This window comes from Palaemon carinicauda, chromosome 32, assembly GCF_036898095.1.
Source record: "Palaemon carinicauda isolate YSFRI2023 chromosome 32, ASM3689809v2, whole genome shotgun sequence".
In the NCBI taxonomy this organism is placed as follows: Eukaryota; Metazoa; Arthropoda; class Malacostraca; order Decapoda; family Palaemonidae; genus Palaemon; species Palaemon carinicauda.
In genome coordinates this window covers 25725053-25742263 of record NC_090756.1, presented here as the reverse complement: position 1 = coordinate 25742263, position 17211 = coordinate 25725053, and the positions used below count along the sequence as shown (strand labels likewise).

At 37.9% G+C, this 17211-nt stretch overlaps 1 protein-coding gene across 7 annotated transcripts in view; it reads left to right on the top strand.

Moving 5' to 3' along the window:
- Pld (Phospholipase D) overlaps nt 1-17211 on the top strand; it is a 90161-nt gene that overhangs the window by 47995 nt on the left and 24955 nt on the right. For all 7 annotated transcript variants that reach the window (XM_068356206.1, XM_068356203.1, XM_068356207.1 and 4 more), the window contains exons 7-15: nt 690-827; nt 1373-1496; nt 2374-2474; nt 8001-8189; nt 8741-8820; nt 9483-9555; nt 10245-10382; nt 15275-15413; nt 15710-15849. In XM_068356206.1, coding sequence (XP_068212307.1) covers nt 690-827; nt 1373-1496; nt 2374-2474; nt 8001-8189; nt 8741-8820; nt 9483-9555; nt 10245-10382; nt 15275-15413; nt 15710-15849 — 1122 coding nt within the window. The remainder of the gene's footprint in view (nt 1-689; nt 828-1372; nt 1497-2373; nt 2475-8000; nt 8190-8740; nt 8821-9482; nt 9556-10244; nt 10383-15274; nt 15414-15709; nt 15850-17211) is intronic.

Here is a 17211-nt window from a genome sequence, read left to right as displayed (position 1 = left end):
TCAGAAATATTTCTTTAATAATTTCTAAACTTAGTTTGTACATTTTAAAAATCATTCCATATATACAGTACTATGTTTTCTTATTATTATCGAAGAATGTATCCTTTAGGTAATGTTTGTATTTTGAGTTATGTCGGCAAATTTTTTGCTAAATAGAGATTTCGTTTCCTGTGAATCCATATGTAATCCCGTCAGTACAAATCATGCATTGCATTAATTAGGGTAGGGTCTTTTCAGTATCCCTTTCCCTCTACTCAACTGCACTTGAACATTGAATAGCCTCGCAGAAACCCATCGCCACTGTATAGCCGTAATTCATAAATCCGATCCATTTCCTTTGAGTTGGGTTTAACCCTTTTACCCCCAAAGGACATACTGGTACGTTTCACAAAACTCATCCCTTCACCCCCATGGACGTACCGGTACGTCCTTGCAAAAAACTGCTATTTAAATTTTTTTTTTGCATATTTTGATAATTTTTTGAGAAACTTCAGGCATTTTCCAAGATAATGAGACCAACCTGACCTCTCTATGACAAAAATTAAGGCTGTTAGAGCAATTTAAGAAATATATACTGCAAAATGTGCTTGAAAAAAAAATAACCCCCGAGGGTTAAGGGTTGGAAATTTCCAAATAGCCCGGGGGTAAAAGGGTTAACAAGTCATTTACTACCGTCATTCTTACCGCAGAACGAAGCTGAAACTTCCCGCAGCCACCAGAGAAGCTCGCATACGCAGGCAGAGCATGCGCATCCAGTTGAGAAGAGCGCAGAAGATCGAGGAGATGAGCGAAGATGGCGGAAAGGCAACTAACCCTAGGATGGTCAAGTGAGTTGGGTTGTTTGAGGGCGTTTTGCTTTTTTCAAAGATCTCTTTTTATTTCCAGTACTTTTCTGAATAATGCAACTTTAATTATTCTTACCAGTTTTCTTATATTCTTACTTTTCAACTTGTGTATTTGAATAAAATTACAACCCAATGACTTTGATAGTCTTTATGATTGGTGTGTAGGTAACCGTGATTGACAGCTTAACCCTTCGATTAACTTATGTCCTTTTTTCATTGATTCACACCATAATTGGATTTTCACCAATAGATATTTTGGTTTTATTTTCTTTTTCCCTTAACCTACGTTGTTTTCATTTCTAGGTTGTAATTAGTAAGGCAAATGCTGGTATCTATCATACCTTGATATCCCTTCTTTGATATTCATTATCACTTTACAGTACCCTCTTATTTTTTTTTTTTAGTTTATGTTATATGTCAAGTAATAGGGAAAAGTAATCAAGGTTGTATTAATATGAATAGGCTTGTCATGACAAATATTGATTTTGAAAATCTCGGTGTCAACATCCCGTATTCTCCAATTGCAGATTCCCACGACGCGCCATGCAGTCGATGGACAAGAGTGTACAGAAGGATCTCCAAACTTACCTGAAGAACATTTTGTACCATCCCCTCTTTCGCAATCATCAGTCCCTCATTGAATTCCTCGAGGTATATTGTTTGTGTCTTGTATTTATGTCAATGTCAGCGTTTCTCTTATATTCAGTTTTCGTGTTTTATCTCTTATTATACCAACCTAGTTGAGCAGGCAACTCTGTGTTCTAATATAGACATGGTCTGGGGTCCTTTGTTGAGTTGTTTAAAGAATCGAGGCTTGTTCTCTCATTTATTGTAGGCTTTCCCTGTTAGAGCCCCTGGGCTTATAGCATCTTGCTTTTCCAACTAGGGTTATAGCTTAGCCTGTAATGATGATAATAATAATAATGATAATTCATGTTTTAATTGAAAAAAATTGTATTTTGAAGTAGTTAAGAAGAGAAAGAGACTAAAGACATGTGAAAATATCAATCAAGAAGTCCTACATCTCAATCTAGAGGGATTGCATAGTGATCCTTAAGTAATTGATTTTAATCATGTATCCATATTTTCTGTAGTGATCCATTGTGCTTAATTCACTAATTTCCCCAGGCCATTTCAAGAGAGAGGTTTGTGTTACCAAATTCTCTTTTATAGAGAGAAGCTTCTACCACTTTTCTCTAGGTGATCTCCACCCTCTTATCCTTTGCTCTTGGTCAGTTTTAATGAGAAATAGTTTTTCAAATCATAACTAGACCATGATGGTTTTAACTCCTTTCCATAGTCACATTGGGATACCTTCTTCATTTGACCTTCACATGAAAAATAATTAACCCTCTTATCCTTCGCTCTTGGTTAGTTCCTGTGAGAAATAGCCTTACAACTCATAACTAGTCAAGGATGGTTATAACTCCTCACATCCTCAGCCAGATTAGGATATCTTCTTCATTTGACTTTCACATAAAGAATAATTATTTCTTGTGTACTCATACACCTCGCTGTGTCATTTCAGATCTCCCCAGTGTCTTTCATCAAGGATTTGGGTGGCAAACACAAGGAAGGTTACGTTAAAAAGAGGGTAGGCGGTTACAACCCAAACGGTTGTTGTTCGTGGTAAGTCTCTGCATATCTTTTGTTGTAGTGCAATGGGAAATTTATTTATTGTAGGACTGTTAACCCTTTTACCCCCAGGCTCTTTGGAAATTTCCAACCCTTAACCCCCAAGGGTGTTTTTTTTTTTCAAGAACATTTTGCAGAACAGTATATTTTTTTTAAATTGCTCTAACAGCCTTAATTTTCGTCATAGAGAAGTCAGGTTGGTCTCATTCTCGTGGAAAATGCCTGAAGTTTCTCAATAAAAGTATCAAAAATATGCAAAAAAAAATTTAAATAGCATTTTTTTGCAAGGATGTACCGGTACGTCCATGGGGATAAAGGGATGAGTTTTGTGAAACGTACCAGTACATCCTTTGGGGGCAAAAGGGTTAAAGATGTTTTCTGTATAAACTGTGATGTTGAATGGAAGTATATTTCATTGTCATCGTAATTCTTATCGCTTCGTTATCAAGAAAAATTCTTATTTCCGAGTGCAAATTTTGTATCTAACATTGTAGATTTATGAGATAAGAAAGAATATAAATTTCTTTTCCTTTAACTTTTATAATTTGGCCACATTTTCTCAAAGGAATCTGTCTGGTTACATAAGCAGTTTCCAATGCATGAGACACTTATCAGATTGCCTTTTTCTGATACAAACATTGACCTTTCCAGTAACCTAATGCTATTAAGCCACCGAAGAGTGATCTATTCATAACAAGACAGTTTTGGTAGTTTAACCTCATTTTTGTATTAGTCCTGTATCAAGTGATACACTATTATTAACTTAATCTCTCTCCTAACTACTAAAGGAAAATCTTAACAAAAGATGTTAATGAAGATGATAGTTTCTAAGATAGTTAATGTAATATTAGGTTAATATTAGTGTGAGTTATATGTATTTGTCTGTGCATTTCTTGATTAATGTAGTTTGAGATGTTATTTATGTTAACTGTCTTTTCTGAGATGTGGCGTATATAGTACAGAAGATATTTAAAGGCTGTAACAAAACCCCAATGTATTTTTTCAAAGACATTCACGCCTCATAAAACTGTATATTGTAGTTTATGTATAACCCTCTAATTATAATGTTTGATCATTAGTATTCATTAATTTTTTCATTTTCTGGTTCTCCATAGAAAATTAAAGTGGAATGTTTTGTGAGTTGTAAGTATGATTCGAGTCTTCTCGCCCTTCATCCAATAGAACATAGTCATTATTATGATTCCCTTGTGGTACTATGGTATTAAAGTTAGCAAGAAGTTAAAAGCACCTTTTTTTATTTTGACAGGTTCCTTATTTACTGTCATAGCTTTGCAAAGTCATTTTTATCTCCGCAATTAGGCGACAACGTACATTTCTCTTATAACATTGTTCACATAGTTTTGGGTATCGCTTGTACCAATGGCATATTTATTAGGTCATTGTAGGTGTTAATTTTTCATCTATTAGTATTCTATAAGCTTGATGGTTCTATTTATTTTGTAGTAAATTATATGGTGATAATGTCAGTAGCAAGAGATTGGTAGTCAACAGGTACTGTATTTTTGGTGGAGATTTTCTAACATATCATTCCAAACTCTTTCCAATGATTCATGTATTGATATTTATGCTAGTGGTATTTAGAAAGAAGCCAGAACATTGTCGAAGTTGACGGTGACACAGTTCGAACAGTACCTGCGATTTCAGAGTGACACGAGGTTGATCCATGTGTTTTATAAAAGAATCTTATTCCATCTTGTCCTCTTAGATATTAGATATTGAGACACTTCAAAATATGGAGATCATGTGGAAGTTAACCGACTATAGATGTTGCTCTTCCAGATCCCAACGGAGGATTTTATGCCTCATATTTGCAAATTCAATCGTCGCAAAATATACTTTGAAAGTTATTGTGACTTTATATAGTTTTTGACATACAAGTCTAGGCTTTGATAGTTGTCAGTAATTGAAATTAATGTATTTGCTGCAGGATGGTCTGGGGAAAAAATCTTGTCTACATGTATACGTAGATACAATTTTGGTTACCCTTCTCTAAACCTTGTAAGTTTTTGATAAGGGTACGTTTTATATCTCATTAGGTAATTAGAAATATTCCTTAGCCTATTGCTTGTGCATTTGCATGCGAATGATTTAGGGAAAGAATTACTGTATATTTAATTACTATATATTTATTCTCTGGCTTCTAGTGATCAAATTAGAATGACTTTATCATTGGCTTTGTTCACATTTTGCTTGGAACATGAGATTGTGTTTTTGAGATTTTTTGGCATTTTGAATCCATTTTTTTAAATTTCTTTTTACACTTTTATTCTGTTTTTATATGCAATATTTTAATCCTTTTGTGATTGAGCATCATGGAATTATTTTATTATTATTATTATTATTATTATTATTCCTACACGGAAACTAACTTCCAAGTCATTTATATGGGTTTACTTCAATGTCGATCTTATATGACCAGACCAAAAGAAAAGATGCGTATTAGATAACTATTATAGGCTACTAGAGAACTCCATTACTGGGCAGCGTTACGTGCTGGTCGTGTTGTCAAGAGGTTGTCATTTATTGCTACTTTAGGATCACGACTCTCTCCGTACTTTCTGTCCTTCTTTTGTGCTTTTATGTTTCGTGTTGCTAGTGTAATACGCACTTGCCCCGGCCGTGATGGTCAGCCTATTGGCATCTTTACGAGTCAGGTCGAGGTAGATTCATGTCCACTGTGCCCAAACTGCCGTGGTTAGCGGTGTTCCATAAAATCTACATGTGAGTATTTAAGAGAGTGGCCGTCCTCCTAGCGTGAGAAATATCGTTCCTGTCACAAGAAACGAGCTAAAAGGGATTGTTCCCGTTCCCTGTCTTCTTCCATGGATAGCAAGAAGCGTATGCTCATTTCTGCGATAGACGGTATTCCTCGCGCCGTTCCTCATTTTCCGGAGCCCTCAGGGGGAGTAACTCCGGTAACTAAGGATGACGGCAGATATGATTATTACATATTGCTTATTATTGCGTTGATATATTATTGCCCCATGTGCCTAGTGAACATGAGTCACTACCTGAGACTGATCTCAAGGCTATGGTACCTGTAACTACTAGGCACGATCCAGTCCCAGTATCTCCTCCTATGCCTATTGACTCAAAAGGCCTCGTTTAGATTTTGCCAGTCGTCTCTATCTTGAGCTTTTAATTCAATACTTCTCCATTCATCATCATCTACTTCACGCTTCACAATCCTCATCCATATAGGTTGGGGTCTTTTAACTCATCTAGTGCCTAGTGTAGCCCAGTTAATGTATCAGTCATATTATTATTATTATTATTATTATTATTATTATTATTATTATTATTATTGTTATTATTATTATTACTTGCTAAGCTACAACCCTAGTTGGGAAAGCAGGATGCTATAAGTCCAGGGGCTTAATGTCAGTTGTAACAACTACATTAATTGTTTAAATCTTATGAAAAGGGGACTGCACTGAAAACAGCTGCTGTTATCTAAATTGGTTGTTCATAACAAAATGGCTGTTTTTCATTTGGTTGTTTATAACCGTTTGTGTTACTAACGATACTTTTATCATTTTCTTTTGCTTTTTTAACTTATTGAACTAGAAGCTGCGCTAAAGAAGTAGAGAAAGAAGAGGTTAGTTTGTTATACTTTGGTCTCAAAATGAACTCTTATGAAGATTGTGAAATAGATTTACATATATGCAGTACAGTATTTATCGATCTGTGATACAGCGGGAGATTACTGTATACATAATTGAGCTTTCAGTAGCTTTTACACTGTTGATTCTGCTCATGTTCTGTACGGTGTATCCATCTCACTGATGCTTATAAAAGAATGTTTTGTGTAGCTACTGTTTTTTTCATCAGCAATCATTTTATACCCAATTACTAGCGTCTGATCTTAGTTTTCTTTCCATCTAGATGTCCACTTTTTCTCAATTTTCCATGTTGTTTAAGAATGAAAATCTAAGTCTAAATTGGATTATTGGATTGATCTTGGCAAGGTACTTCATGATGTCAGTTTTATAGATTTTGTTGCAGGAACTTCTGAAAAAATGTATCCTATTAACTCTTTTGTAACTTACAGGGTCAGGGTTCCTCTAATTTCATGCAGATTATTTTAATTTTCCACCTTTTTAACATTTCAATGTTTGGTTTCATGTAAATAAAGAGCTCAGTTCTGTTTTCGAGATCTTTTCCACGTAACGAAAATATCTTCAGTTCTTTTTCTTTAGATGAGACTTGGATAGAAAAATAGGATTTTGAAATACCTTGAGAATTTATGGGGAGAATTTATTTAATTAGAGGAAGTAGTAGTAATCAAGTATGAAGATGGCTGTTTCTAGGAAGGCCCTGAAAATCTTCGAAAAACGTCATAGATGAAGACCTATACAGTGATGCCTCAGGATACGAAAGTAATCCGTTCAGGATACGGTTTCGTATCCTGATTTTTTCTTATCCTGAGTCGCGTTTTACATGTAAATAGCCTAATCCATTCCAAGCCTTACAAAAAGTCACCTTTTCTTTCATAAACATGCTAAATTGTAGTAATAAACATGCAATGCAGCCATTTCTATCATTCAATAATCAACCCAACCGTTAAAAACAGCCTAATCCATTCCAGAAACCACCATGAGATTATTCAATAATGTACTTATAGCCTAGTTATCCCCTCCAAGCCCTAAGAAAACGGTCCATTTTCTTTACTACTGTATAAAAGTTACGGTACTGTATGTAAAGCATTTGGATCAGTGAAGGTGTATTGTTACCTGTACACCTAAATTAAGGGTTGATACCCTGAAAAAAAAGGTACTGTACTCTCGGCGACGAGTTGGGATCCCGTAAGCTTTTCGTATCCTGAAAATTTTTTCGTATACAGGGGCATAAAAATCTTTGTATCGCTTTTCGTATCCTGAATTTTTCGTAAGCAGAAACTTTCGTATCCAGAGGTATCACTGTATTAACTTGGAATTCCAGTGTATAAAACAGTGTCATTTTAAGAAAATCTTACATAAAAGGGATAACAATTTTAGTTCAGTAAAAGATTACTGTATGATATTTTAGCAATTTAGTTCATTGGAGAAGATAAGTATATAATTTATTTGGTAAAAACTTTGGCTATTTACCGGTAATCATCTGTAACAAGTTACGTGACATTTACAATGATGAACTATTTTGTTCTGAAGTTTTTGTGCTAATGGAGTGTTAGTGATATTGCATGTTTTTGTCTTGACCACAAATCATTTGTGTCAATATTTCATTGTTTGGTGTTTATACATAAATTATAAATCTTGCAAAGTTCTGATTATTGCACTTTACTTATGCATTTTGAAGGTTGTGTAGTGTTGTAAAATAGCCTTTAAAACTATTCTAAAAGATTCAAATGTATCAAATTGATACTTATTGATATTAAACATTTAGTTGCATGGGATCTTCTAAAGTAATAAATGCTTTTATATTCACATTATTCCATAAATAATGTAGTTTTTAGGTCCTCGAGTCCCATTACTCAATGTCGTTCATTGTGACTTGTAGGTGCTGGAGTCCTGTCACCGGACGATACAAACAAAAATGGCTGGTACTTAAGGAGACGTGCCTCTTCTTCCTGACGCCTGAGACGGGAGAGATTCGCTGCGTGATGCTTATGGACTCCTGCTTCGAAGTGTCCCACGGCTATAGGATCATTGGCGTCAGGAATGCGTTGCTCATATCAAACTTATCTAGGTGAGTGGATTCGATATTCTAGACGTACGTACGTCCTTGTGAGGGGTACTATGTATGGTGTGTACCTTGTATTGCTTGCTGTAGTCCATACTGAAGGTTTTTACTATACCTCAGTGATCTCCAGATTCATGGCTTTCTACCTTTCACTTTTTGTCTCTATGCTTCTCTGTTCCTGAATATTTAATTAGCTCCTTTCAGTTCATACTCATTTAAGAACAAAACAATTGGTTGACTTTAATAAGCTTAATTATGATTGTTTCAAACTACCTTTATAATAATGATAGTAAGATTTGATAATGATAGTAGAGTAAAACCATTAATTAAATTGCTTCAGGTTTAAAACTGGTCTTACGAATGTATGCTACTAAAGTTTAGTGGTGTTTCTTGGTATTTCATCCAAGTGATGTCTCCAATATACTATGCAAACAAATATTTCCACAAGAGAAGATTAAAGGACAAAACATAAGTTGATATTCCAAGGTCACTCTTATTTTCAGATTATAGCCAACGGTAATTTAATGCAAGCAATACACGTAGATTTCCTTTCACAGATCTGTCGTGTTTAAGTGTGACAACGAAGCAAGCCAGAAGGACTGGATTAAGCAGATACACCGAAATCAGCAGAAGTACGGTTAGTATTGGAGTTAAAGTACCTTTTCGACGAGACTTGGTCTCTCTTGGTATTGTCTTACTAATACTGTGGGATTTCAAGACCCAATGACTTTTGTAGTGGTTATTTTATAGTATCAGTTACACTGGTTAGGAGAGAGTTGAATGAACTCCTTCATGGGTAAAAGCTGATGTACAAAATGTGCGGGTGATGACTTGATGTTACTTATCAGAAGAAAATTTCAGCTAGATATCCCTTGTGTAATTAATTATTTTCTAGTAAGAGGAATGAAGGCATAGAAGATTCTAATGAGATGGTGTTCAGCTTTCAAACATTTGATTGGAAAACATTCAGAGATACAAACTCGAATCCAACTGAAAATAACAAACATAAGATAAATACTTTAATAAAACAATATATAATTTAGTGCAGTAAGCAAAACAACATTTGTAAAAACCTGATATCTATTTCATATGAAACCAGACTATTTGTTGACTTTTGCAACTGGAAATCATAGGCATTGAATTCAAGTTAAGTATACTTACAAACAGCTTCTTGTAACGAATTAAGTTAGTAAGTTGAGGACCTGTAGTTTTAATGACTTCCATAGTATCAAATTTTTTTATAAATGAAGAAAAATATTGTGTTTACCCTTGTTTAATCTAGAAATTTATCCTTTGCAGGAAAGGATTTAATCCATCGCGACAGGCGTTACGATTCTTTCGCACCCGTAAGGAAGTCTTCGTATGCTCGCTGGTTAGTATGTCGTTTGTTTCAGCATGAATACAAACCTTTTTCATTTGGAAGAAGTGTACTTTTAGTGAAGCTGGATACGGCTGATAAAACTTGAGAAAGTGGCGGATAACCCTCGTCTATCTGACAGGACATGAGTTACCACCTTGTTTTCAGCCGCGGGATGGTACAGACATACTTCTAGCATCCTCGACTGACTTTTAATCTTTTTTTTTTACTCTTAGATTGTTATTTAACTCTTAATTATTATCTTTTCAATTATATAAATTCCATCTGACAGGCCACTGAGTTCCCACCCTGTTTTCAGCCGCGGGATGGTACAGACGTACTTCCAGCATCCTCGACTGACTGTTCTAATCTGTTGATTACTCTTAGATTGTTATTTAACTCTTATTTATTATCTTTTCAATTATATAAATTCTTAATTGCGACTCCTGATAAAATGAAAATATCTGAACGGGTTAGAATTTTCAAATATCTATTGAAGGTTTCAGGGTAAATGTTTTCAACTGTTGATTAATATGCTATGTGATCACGATCTTGAATATGCTCATTAGAAAAAGGGGTAGGTCAAGACAAAGATCTAATATGAGTTTAGGTAGACAGTACAGAATAAAAAAAAATGGAGAAAAATTTATGTTGGCAAAGATACTCTTTTGACCTTTATTATTATTATCAATTGCCCTTCTCAGGTACGTTGACGGTTCCCGTTACATGTGGGACGTGGCGGAAATGATGGAGTTTGCCCGGGAGGAGATCTTCATCACTGACTGGTGGATGAGCCCCGAGATATATTTGAAACGCCCAGATCTCACTGGAAGTAAATATAGGTGAGTAAGGCTGTGCTTGTTCAAGAATAAAATGAAATTATTAATAGATTTGTAATTTATTAGGTGACATTTTATTCTTCCATAACAATTTTAAGCCTTGTGAAGTTTTTGTGGACGTGCAAGGATGTTTTTGTAAGCTGCAAAGGTTTCTCATACAAGATTTTTGATCAATATGATGTGAAAGGGACCACTACAATATTATGTATTGAAGTGAGGTCATACCTTTCAAGGGAAAACTATATTATACTTCTATCGAAAATATATGATTTGACATTCTTTAACAGAGCAACTTCTCTAACAGTTAGAGTCACCAGGTGTTATTAACCCCTTTGCTACGATGAAGCTGAACTTCAAAACATGCAGATGCAATACACGTTGATGTATCAGATACGTCATTTACAAATACAAATCAAGTGGAAGTTAAAATCACTCGTATAGCCCAAAAAAACGTACAAGTCATGGTTGTGTATCAGACCTAGGATATTTCACTAAAAAGCTCCTCCCCTCCCTGATATTAGCCCCTCCCCTCGTATGCAGCTACTGAGGGCGGATCTGCTGCCTTGCAGTGAAGTGGTTAACTCACTATCTTTTATAGAATTCCAGAATTCAAGTGTGATAGTCTACCTTATTTATTTGTATAGAAAAACTAAGATGTTTTGGTTTGAAAATATATGAATTATCATGGAAAAGCAAGATTTGATTTTTTCAATATTAATCTTACCCGATGATCATGTAGCTGTCAACTCTGTTGCCCGACAGAAATCTACGGTCGGGATACGCCAGCGATCGCTATACAGGTGGGGGTGTACACAACAGCGCCATCTGTGAGCAGGTACTCAAGTACTTCTTGTCAACAAGAACTCAATTTTTCCTCTGTCGTGCCACCGGCTAGACCTACTTGGATACGCTGTTGATTCTGGAGTTATTGTTCACGTTTTGGTGATGTATTTGCTCTAGAGTTTAGCCTTCGCTATTCAGGAAGCTTTATCATTAGCTTAGCAAGCTTTTGGAATTAATTTGATTTAAGAGCTCCCACAAGTCGTCGCTGTCTGGAGAATCTCAGATGGACTATGGATCTGACCAAGGAACTGGGCCTCCTGGTCAATTTAGAGGAGTCCCAGCTCGTCCCATCCCAGACCATTGTCTACCTGGGTATGGAGATTCAGAGTCGAGCTTTTCGGGCTTTTCCGTCGGCCCCAAGGATCTACCAAGCCCTAGAATGCATCCAGAGCATGCTGAGAAGGAACCGATGCTCAGTCAGGTAGTGGATGAGTCTAACAGGGACACTTTCATCGCTGGCCCTGTTCATCGAGTTAGGGAGACTCCACCTCCCCCTCCTTCAGTATCATCTAGCTGCTCAATGGATAAAGGACATGACGCTAGAGACGGTCTCAGTTCCTGTTTCCGAAGAGATGAGGTCCACTCTAACGTGGTGAAAGAACAGCTTTCTTCTCAAGGAAGGTCTACCTTTGGCTGTTCAGAAACCCGACCGCCGTCTCTTCTCGGACGCATCAGACACGGGCTGGGGTGCGACTTTGGACGGACAGGAATGCTCGGGAACATGGAATCAGGAGCAAGGACACTTCACATCAATTGCAAGGAGCTGTTGGCGGTTCATCTGGCCTTGATAAACTTCAATTCCCTCCAGCTTAACAAGGTGGTGGAGGTGGACTCCGACAACACCACAGCCTTGGCTTACATCTCCAAGCAGGGAGGGACCCATTAGAGGAAGTTGTTCTAGATCGCAAGGGACCTCCCCATCTGGTCAAAAGATCGAAAGCTCACGCTGGTAACGAGGTTCATTCAGGGCGATATGAATGTCATGGCAGATCGCCTCAGCCGGAAGGGTCAGGTCATCCCCACAGAGTGGACCCTTCACAAGAATGTTTGCAGCAGACTTTGGGCCCTGTGGGGTCAGCCAACCATAGATCTGTTCGCTACCTCGATAACCTAGAGGCTCCCGTTGTATTGTTCTCCGATTCCAGACCCAGCAGCAGTTCACGTGGATGCTTTTCTGCTGGATTGGTCCCATCTCGACCTGTATGCATTCCCGCCGTTCAAAATTGTCAACAGGGTACTTCAGAAGTTCGCCTCTCGCAAAGGGACACGGCTGACGTTGGTTGCTCCCCTCTGGCCCGCGAGAGAATGGTTCATAGAGGTACTGCAATGGCTGGTCGACATTCCCAGGACTCTTCCTCTAGGAGTGGACCTTCTACGTCAACCTCACGTAAAGAAGGTACACCCTAACCTCCACGCTCTTCGTCTGACTGCCTTCAGACTATCGAAAGACTCTCAAGAGCTAGAGGCTTTTCGAAGGAGGCAGCCAGAGCGATTGCCAGAGCAAGGAGGACATCCACTCTCAGAGTCTATCAGTCTAATGGGAAGTCTTCCGAAGCTGGTACAAGGCCAATGCAGTTTCCTCAACCAGTACCACTGTAACCCAGATTGCTGACTTCCTGTTACATCTAAGGAACGTAAGATCCCTTTCAGCTCCTACGATCAAGGGTTACAGAAGTATGTTGGCAGCGGTTTTCCGCCACAGAGGCTTGGATCTTTCCACCAACAAAGATCTACAGGACCTCCTTAGGTCTTTTGAGACCTCAAAGGAACGTCGGTTGTCCACTCCAGGCTGGAATCTAGACGTGTTCCTAAGGTTCCTTATGTCATCAAGATTTGAACCTCTCCAATCAGCCTCTTTTAAGGACCTCACATTAAAAACTCTTTTCCTCGTGTGCTTGGCAACAGCTAAAAGAGTAAGTGAGATCCACGCCTTCAGCTGGAGCATAGTTTTCACATCTGAAACGGCTACATGTTCCTTGCAGCTCGGTTTTTTGCTAAAACGAGCTTCCTTCACGTCCTTGGCCTAAGTCGTTCGAGATCCCAAGCCTGTCCAACTTGGTGGGGAACGAACTAGAGAGAGTACTTTGCCCAGTTAGAGCTCTTAGGTACTATCTAAAAAGGTCATAACCTTTACGAGGACAATCAGAAGCCTTATGGTGTGCTATCAAGAAGCCTTCTCTTCCAATGTCTAAGAACTCAGTTTCTTACTAAATCAGGCTTCTGATTAGGGAAGCACATTCTCATCTGAAGGAAGAAGACCTTGCTTTGCTGAAGGTAAGGACACATGAAGTGAGAGCTGTGGCTACTTCAGTGGCCTTCAAACAGAACCGTTCTCTGCAGAGTGTTATGGATGCAACCTATTGGAGAAGCAAGTCAGTGTTCGCATCATTCTATCTCAAAGATGTCCAGTCTCTTTACGAGAACTGTTACACCCTGGGACCATTCGTAGCAACGAATGCAGTAGTAGGTGGGGGCTCAGCCACTACATTCCCATAATCCCATAACCTTTTTAACCTTTCTCTTGAATACTTTTTATGGGTTGTACGGTCGGCTAAGAAGCCTTCCGCATCCTTGTTGATTTGGCGGGTGGTCAATTCTTTCTTGAGAAGCGCCGAGGTTAAAGGTTGTGATGAGGTCCTTTAGTATGGGTTGCAGCCCTTTATACTTCAGCACCTAAGAGTCGTTCAGCATCCTAAGAGGACCGCTACGCTCAGTAAGGAAGACGTACTTAATAAAGGCAGAGTAATGGTTCAAGTCGTCTTCCTTACCAGGTACTTATTTATTTTATGTTATTTTTGAATAACTAATAAAATGAAATACGGGATACTTAGCTTCTTTGTTAACATGTATGCTGGTCTCCACCCACCACCCTGGGTGTGAATCAGCTACATGATCATCGGGTAAGATTAATATTGAAAAATGTTATTTTCATTAGTAAAATAAATTTTTGAATATACTTACCCGATGATCATGAATTTAAGGACCCACCCTTCCTCCCCATAGAGAACCAGTGGACCGAGGAGAAGATTGAGTTCTTGTTGACAAGAAGTACTTGAGTACCTGCTCACAGATGGCGCTGTTGTGTACACCCCCACCTGTATAGCGATCGCTGGCGTATCCCGACCGTAGATTTCTGTCGGGCAACAGAGTTGACAGCTACATGATCATCGGGTAAGTATATTCAAAAATTTATTTTACTAATGAAAATAACATTTTGTTTGTGAGGACGATTACCGTACAGTATATTGTTTTTGAATTGGCGAGTGTCCTTGACGAATGGGCGTCATTCACATATGGCAAGGTTTGTATGTTGAGTGAAACTAACCACGCATAAAAGGATCCAGTGGTATATCGTCATCCTGAATCACTTTTTTTGTAGCAGTAGTAGTAGTAGTAGTAGTAGTAGTAGTAGTAGTAGTAGTAGTAGTAGTTGTTGTTTGTCTGCAGGTCATTTTAGCTGTAATGGTTTGCCTAGATTATTTTCGATCTCATTAATTTTGCATTTCAAAAATATACCTGTATGATACAAAGAATACAAGAAAAAGAGAGAAAAAGTTCTATTACAGATGGTGTTTTCTTTACGGTCAAGGAAGCTCCGACTTTACAAGGCTGAAAATAACAAAAAATAGAAATTCCTCAAAAATATGCTCTCTTGTATATCAATTACAAAAGCAACTGTTTTTAAGGTCTTAGGTAGCTACTGTAGTCATTTATAGATAAAAGAGAAACTTTAACAAAAGGAATATTCTTTCTCCTGTGAGGTCATTTATGGAACAGTGTTTTAAAAGTTATGTCTTGGAATATTCCCCGCCATGACTTGAAAACTTTTTTTTTTACTGTGAGCAATGACGCTGTGTCAACCTACTTATGTCAGCTCTTTGTATTATAACCAGCAAAAGAATGAAGATAGAAATAAACTGAAAATTTAAAAGCTGAGTAAACTTTCAATATAATTAAATGAATGGAAATCTTCACAAGGATAAATATCAAAATTAAATTCATTTTCATCCCTCTATTGGTGCAGTTCCCTAATTGGCATACTCTTTCCTCAGGTTGGCCGAGGTGCTGCGTCGGCAGGCCGAGCGCGGCGTCATGGTGTTCATCCTGCTTTACAAGGAAGTTGAATTGGCTCTCGGAATCAGCTCCATCCTGACCAAACAGACGGTCGGAGGACTTCACGAGAATATCAAGGTAAGAGTAGGTATTTTTGCCCTGGACAATTCAGGAGGAAAATTTGGTTTGCGGCAGGAAATTTATTTTCATTGCAACTGTATTCCTAACTTAATGAGAACGTCAAGATGAATAAGAATTTCTTATTATTTTACTACCAGTAAAAATATGAACTATATCTTCTATTATGCAAATGTAGGCAGTGGAAAATTTTGTTATTTTGACCTGTTTCAGAAGGATGAAATTGGTTTTCCTTTGAATAATCATAAAAAGTGACTCATCATTGCTAAAACATCTTGTTATTCTCGTTATTGTAGATCTTACGGCACCCAGACCACTATGCCGGCGGTGTTCTGTACTGGGCCCACCATGAGAAGATGGTCATAATAGACCAGATGTATGCCTTCGTGAGCGGCATTGACTTAGCTTTTGGTCGGTGGGATGACTCCAGGCATAAGTAAGTGTCTAGTTTTACATCATTTTGTTACTGCAGCATCACAGTGTCTGATATCAGTGACCCTCTTGGGGTTAGTGCTGTCAGTATACCTTGAATAAAACAATGTAGGCAATACGTGAAGGTATCTGCAGTGTTCTTTTTGGCCACTGGTTAGACTCTAGCCATCCATTCTCCCTCCCCTTCTTCCATTTGTTCTTATACTAGTAAAAGCCATTGCCCTTTAAAAAAGGAGTCTGACTCCAGCAAATTTAGGACACACTTTCGAATTTGGCCACAAGCAGTACACGAGTACTCTCGCTACCTCTCTAATTTTGCCATTTTAATATTTGCTTTCCCTTTCTAGAATATATTGAAGTCTGCCGGCAGACTCATATTTGGGTAAACCTTGATGATTGCATTGTGTGGTTTTGTCTCTCACTTTTGTGTAAAATTGTTCATTTCTTTCAAACCTTATGTTGTCTCCCAAATGTTCTTTACCTTCTAAAACGTGGCAGTGAGTCTAACTGCCAGAGAAAAGTGCTAATTATAAGAGTCGAAGGATTGGAGAAACTATGCTTACATAGGCTGCCATTATGGCATCAATGAATGTACCGTTTGGTATATCAAGGACAAAAAAAAATATAAGCCCGACGGCAGATTGGATTTTTAATAAGACGGTGAAAGGGGTTTCTTCTAGCATTAAGGTCATTTTAAGTATGGAGTCTGCATTAACCCTTTGGATAAGTGACAGCAGGAAGAACATTGCACTGGATACCAATGCCATACTTAAAAAGGGCAGGTAGCTGAGCAGCATGTTTATAGGTGGCAGTGACAATGACCCAGATCTAGAACCATCAATGGTATCTCCCACAAAACCAACCGCTTATGATGCCAGCAAGTGCTGCTTTGATAATTTTCAAATGAATTGTGTCGTTGTGAGAAGCTTCCTCCTCTGAACTTCTTGCCTTTGAGGAGTACGTGAATGAGATGTTTAAGACCATCATCGAGGATGAGACTGGCCTCTTTTGGAAGTGTATGCCATCGCAGACTTTCGTTATGAAGGTTGAAATTAGAGTCCCGGGATTTAAAGTATTGAAAAATCACCTCCCTTATAATGTGTAGAAATGCAGAGGACTTTTTGATGAAACCAAGATCCCAAATGTCTTCAAAAATAAAAAGAACCTGCTTCCAGTGCATTGGATGCACGACTAGAAGACACGAATAATGAAAGCCTTGATATCGGATGGGTTTCACCAATGCCTCATCCCTAAAGTCAAACTTTATCTTGCTACTAAGTATTCTATTTCAAAATGTTTCTCCCAATGGTCAATGCAGGAAGACACGCAATCTACCTGTTGTATAAGGACATGCAAATGAAAATCT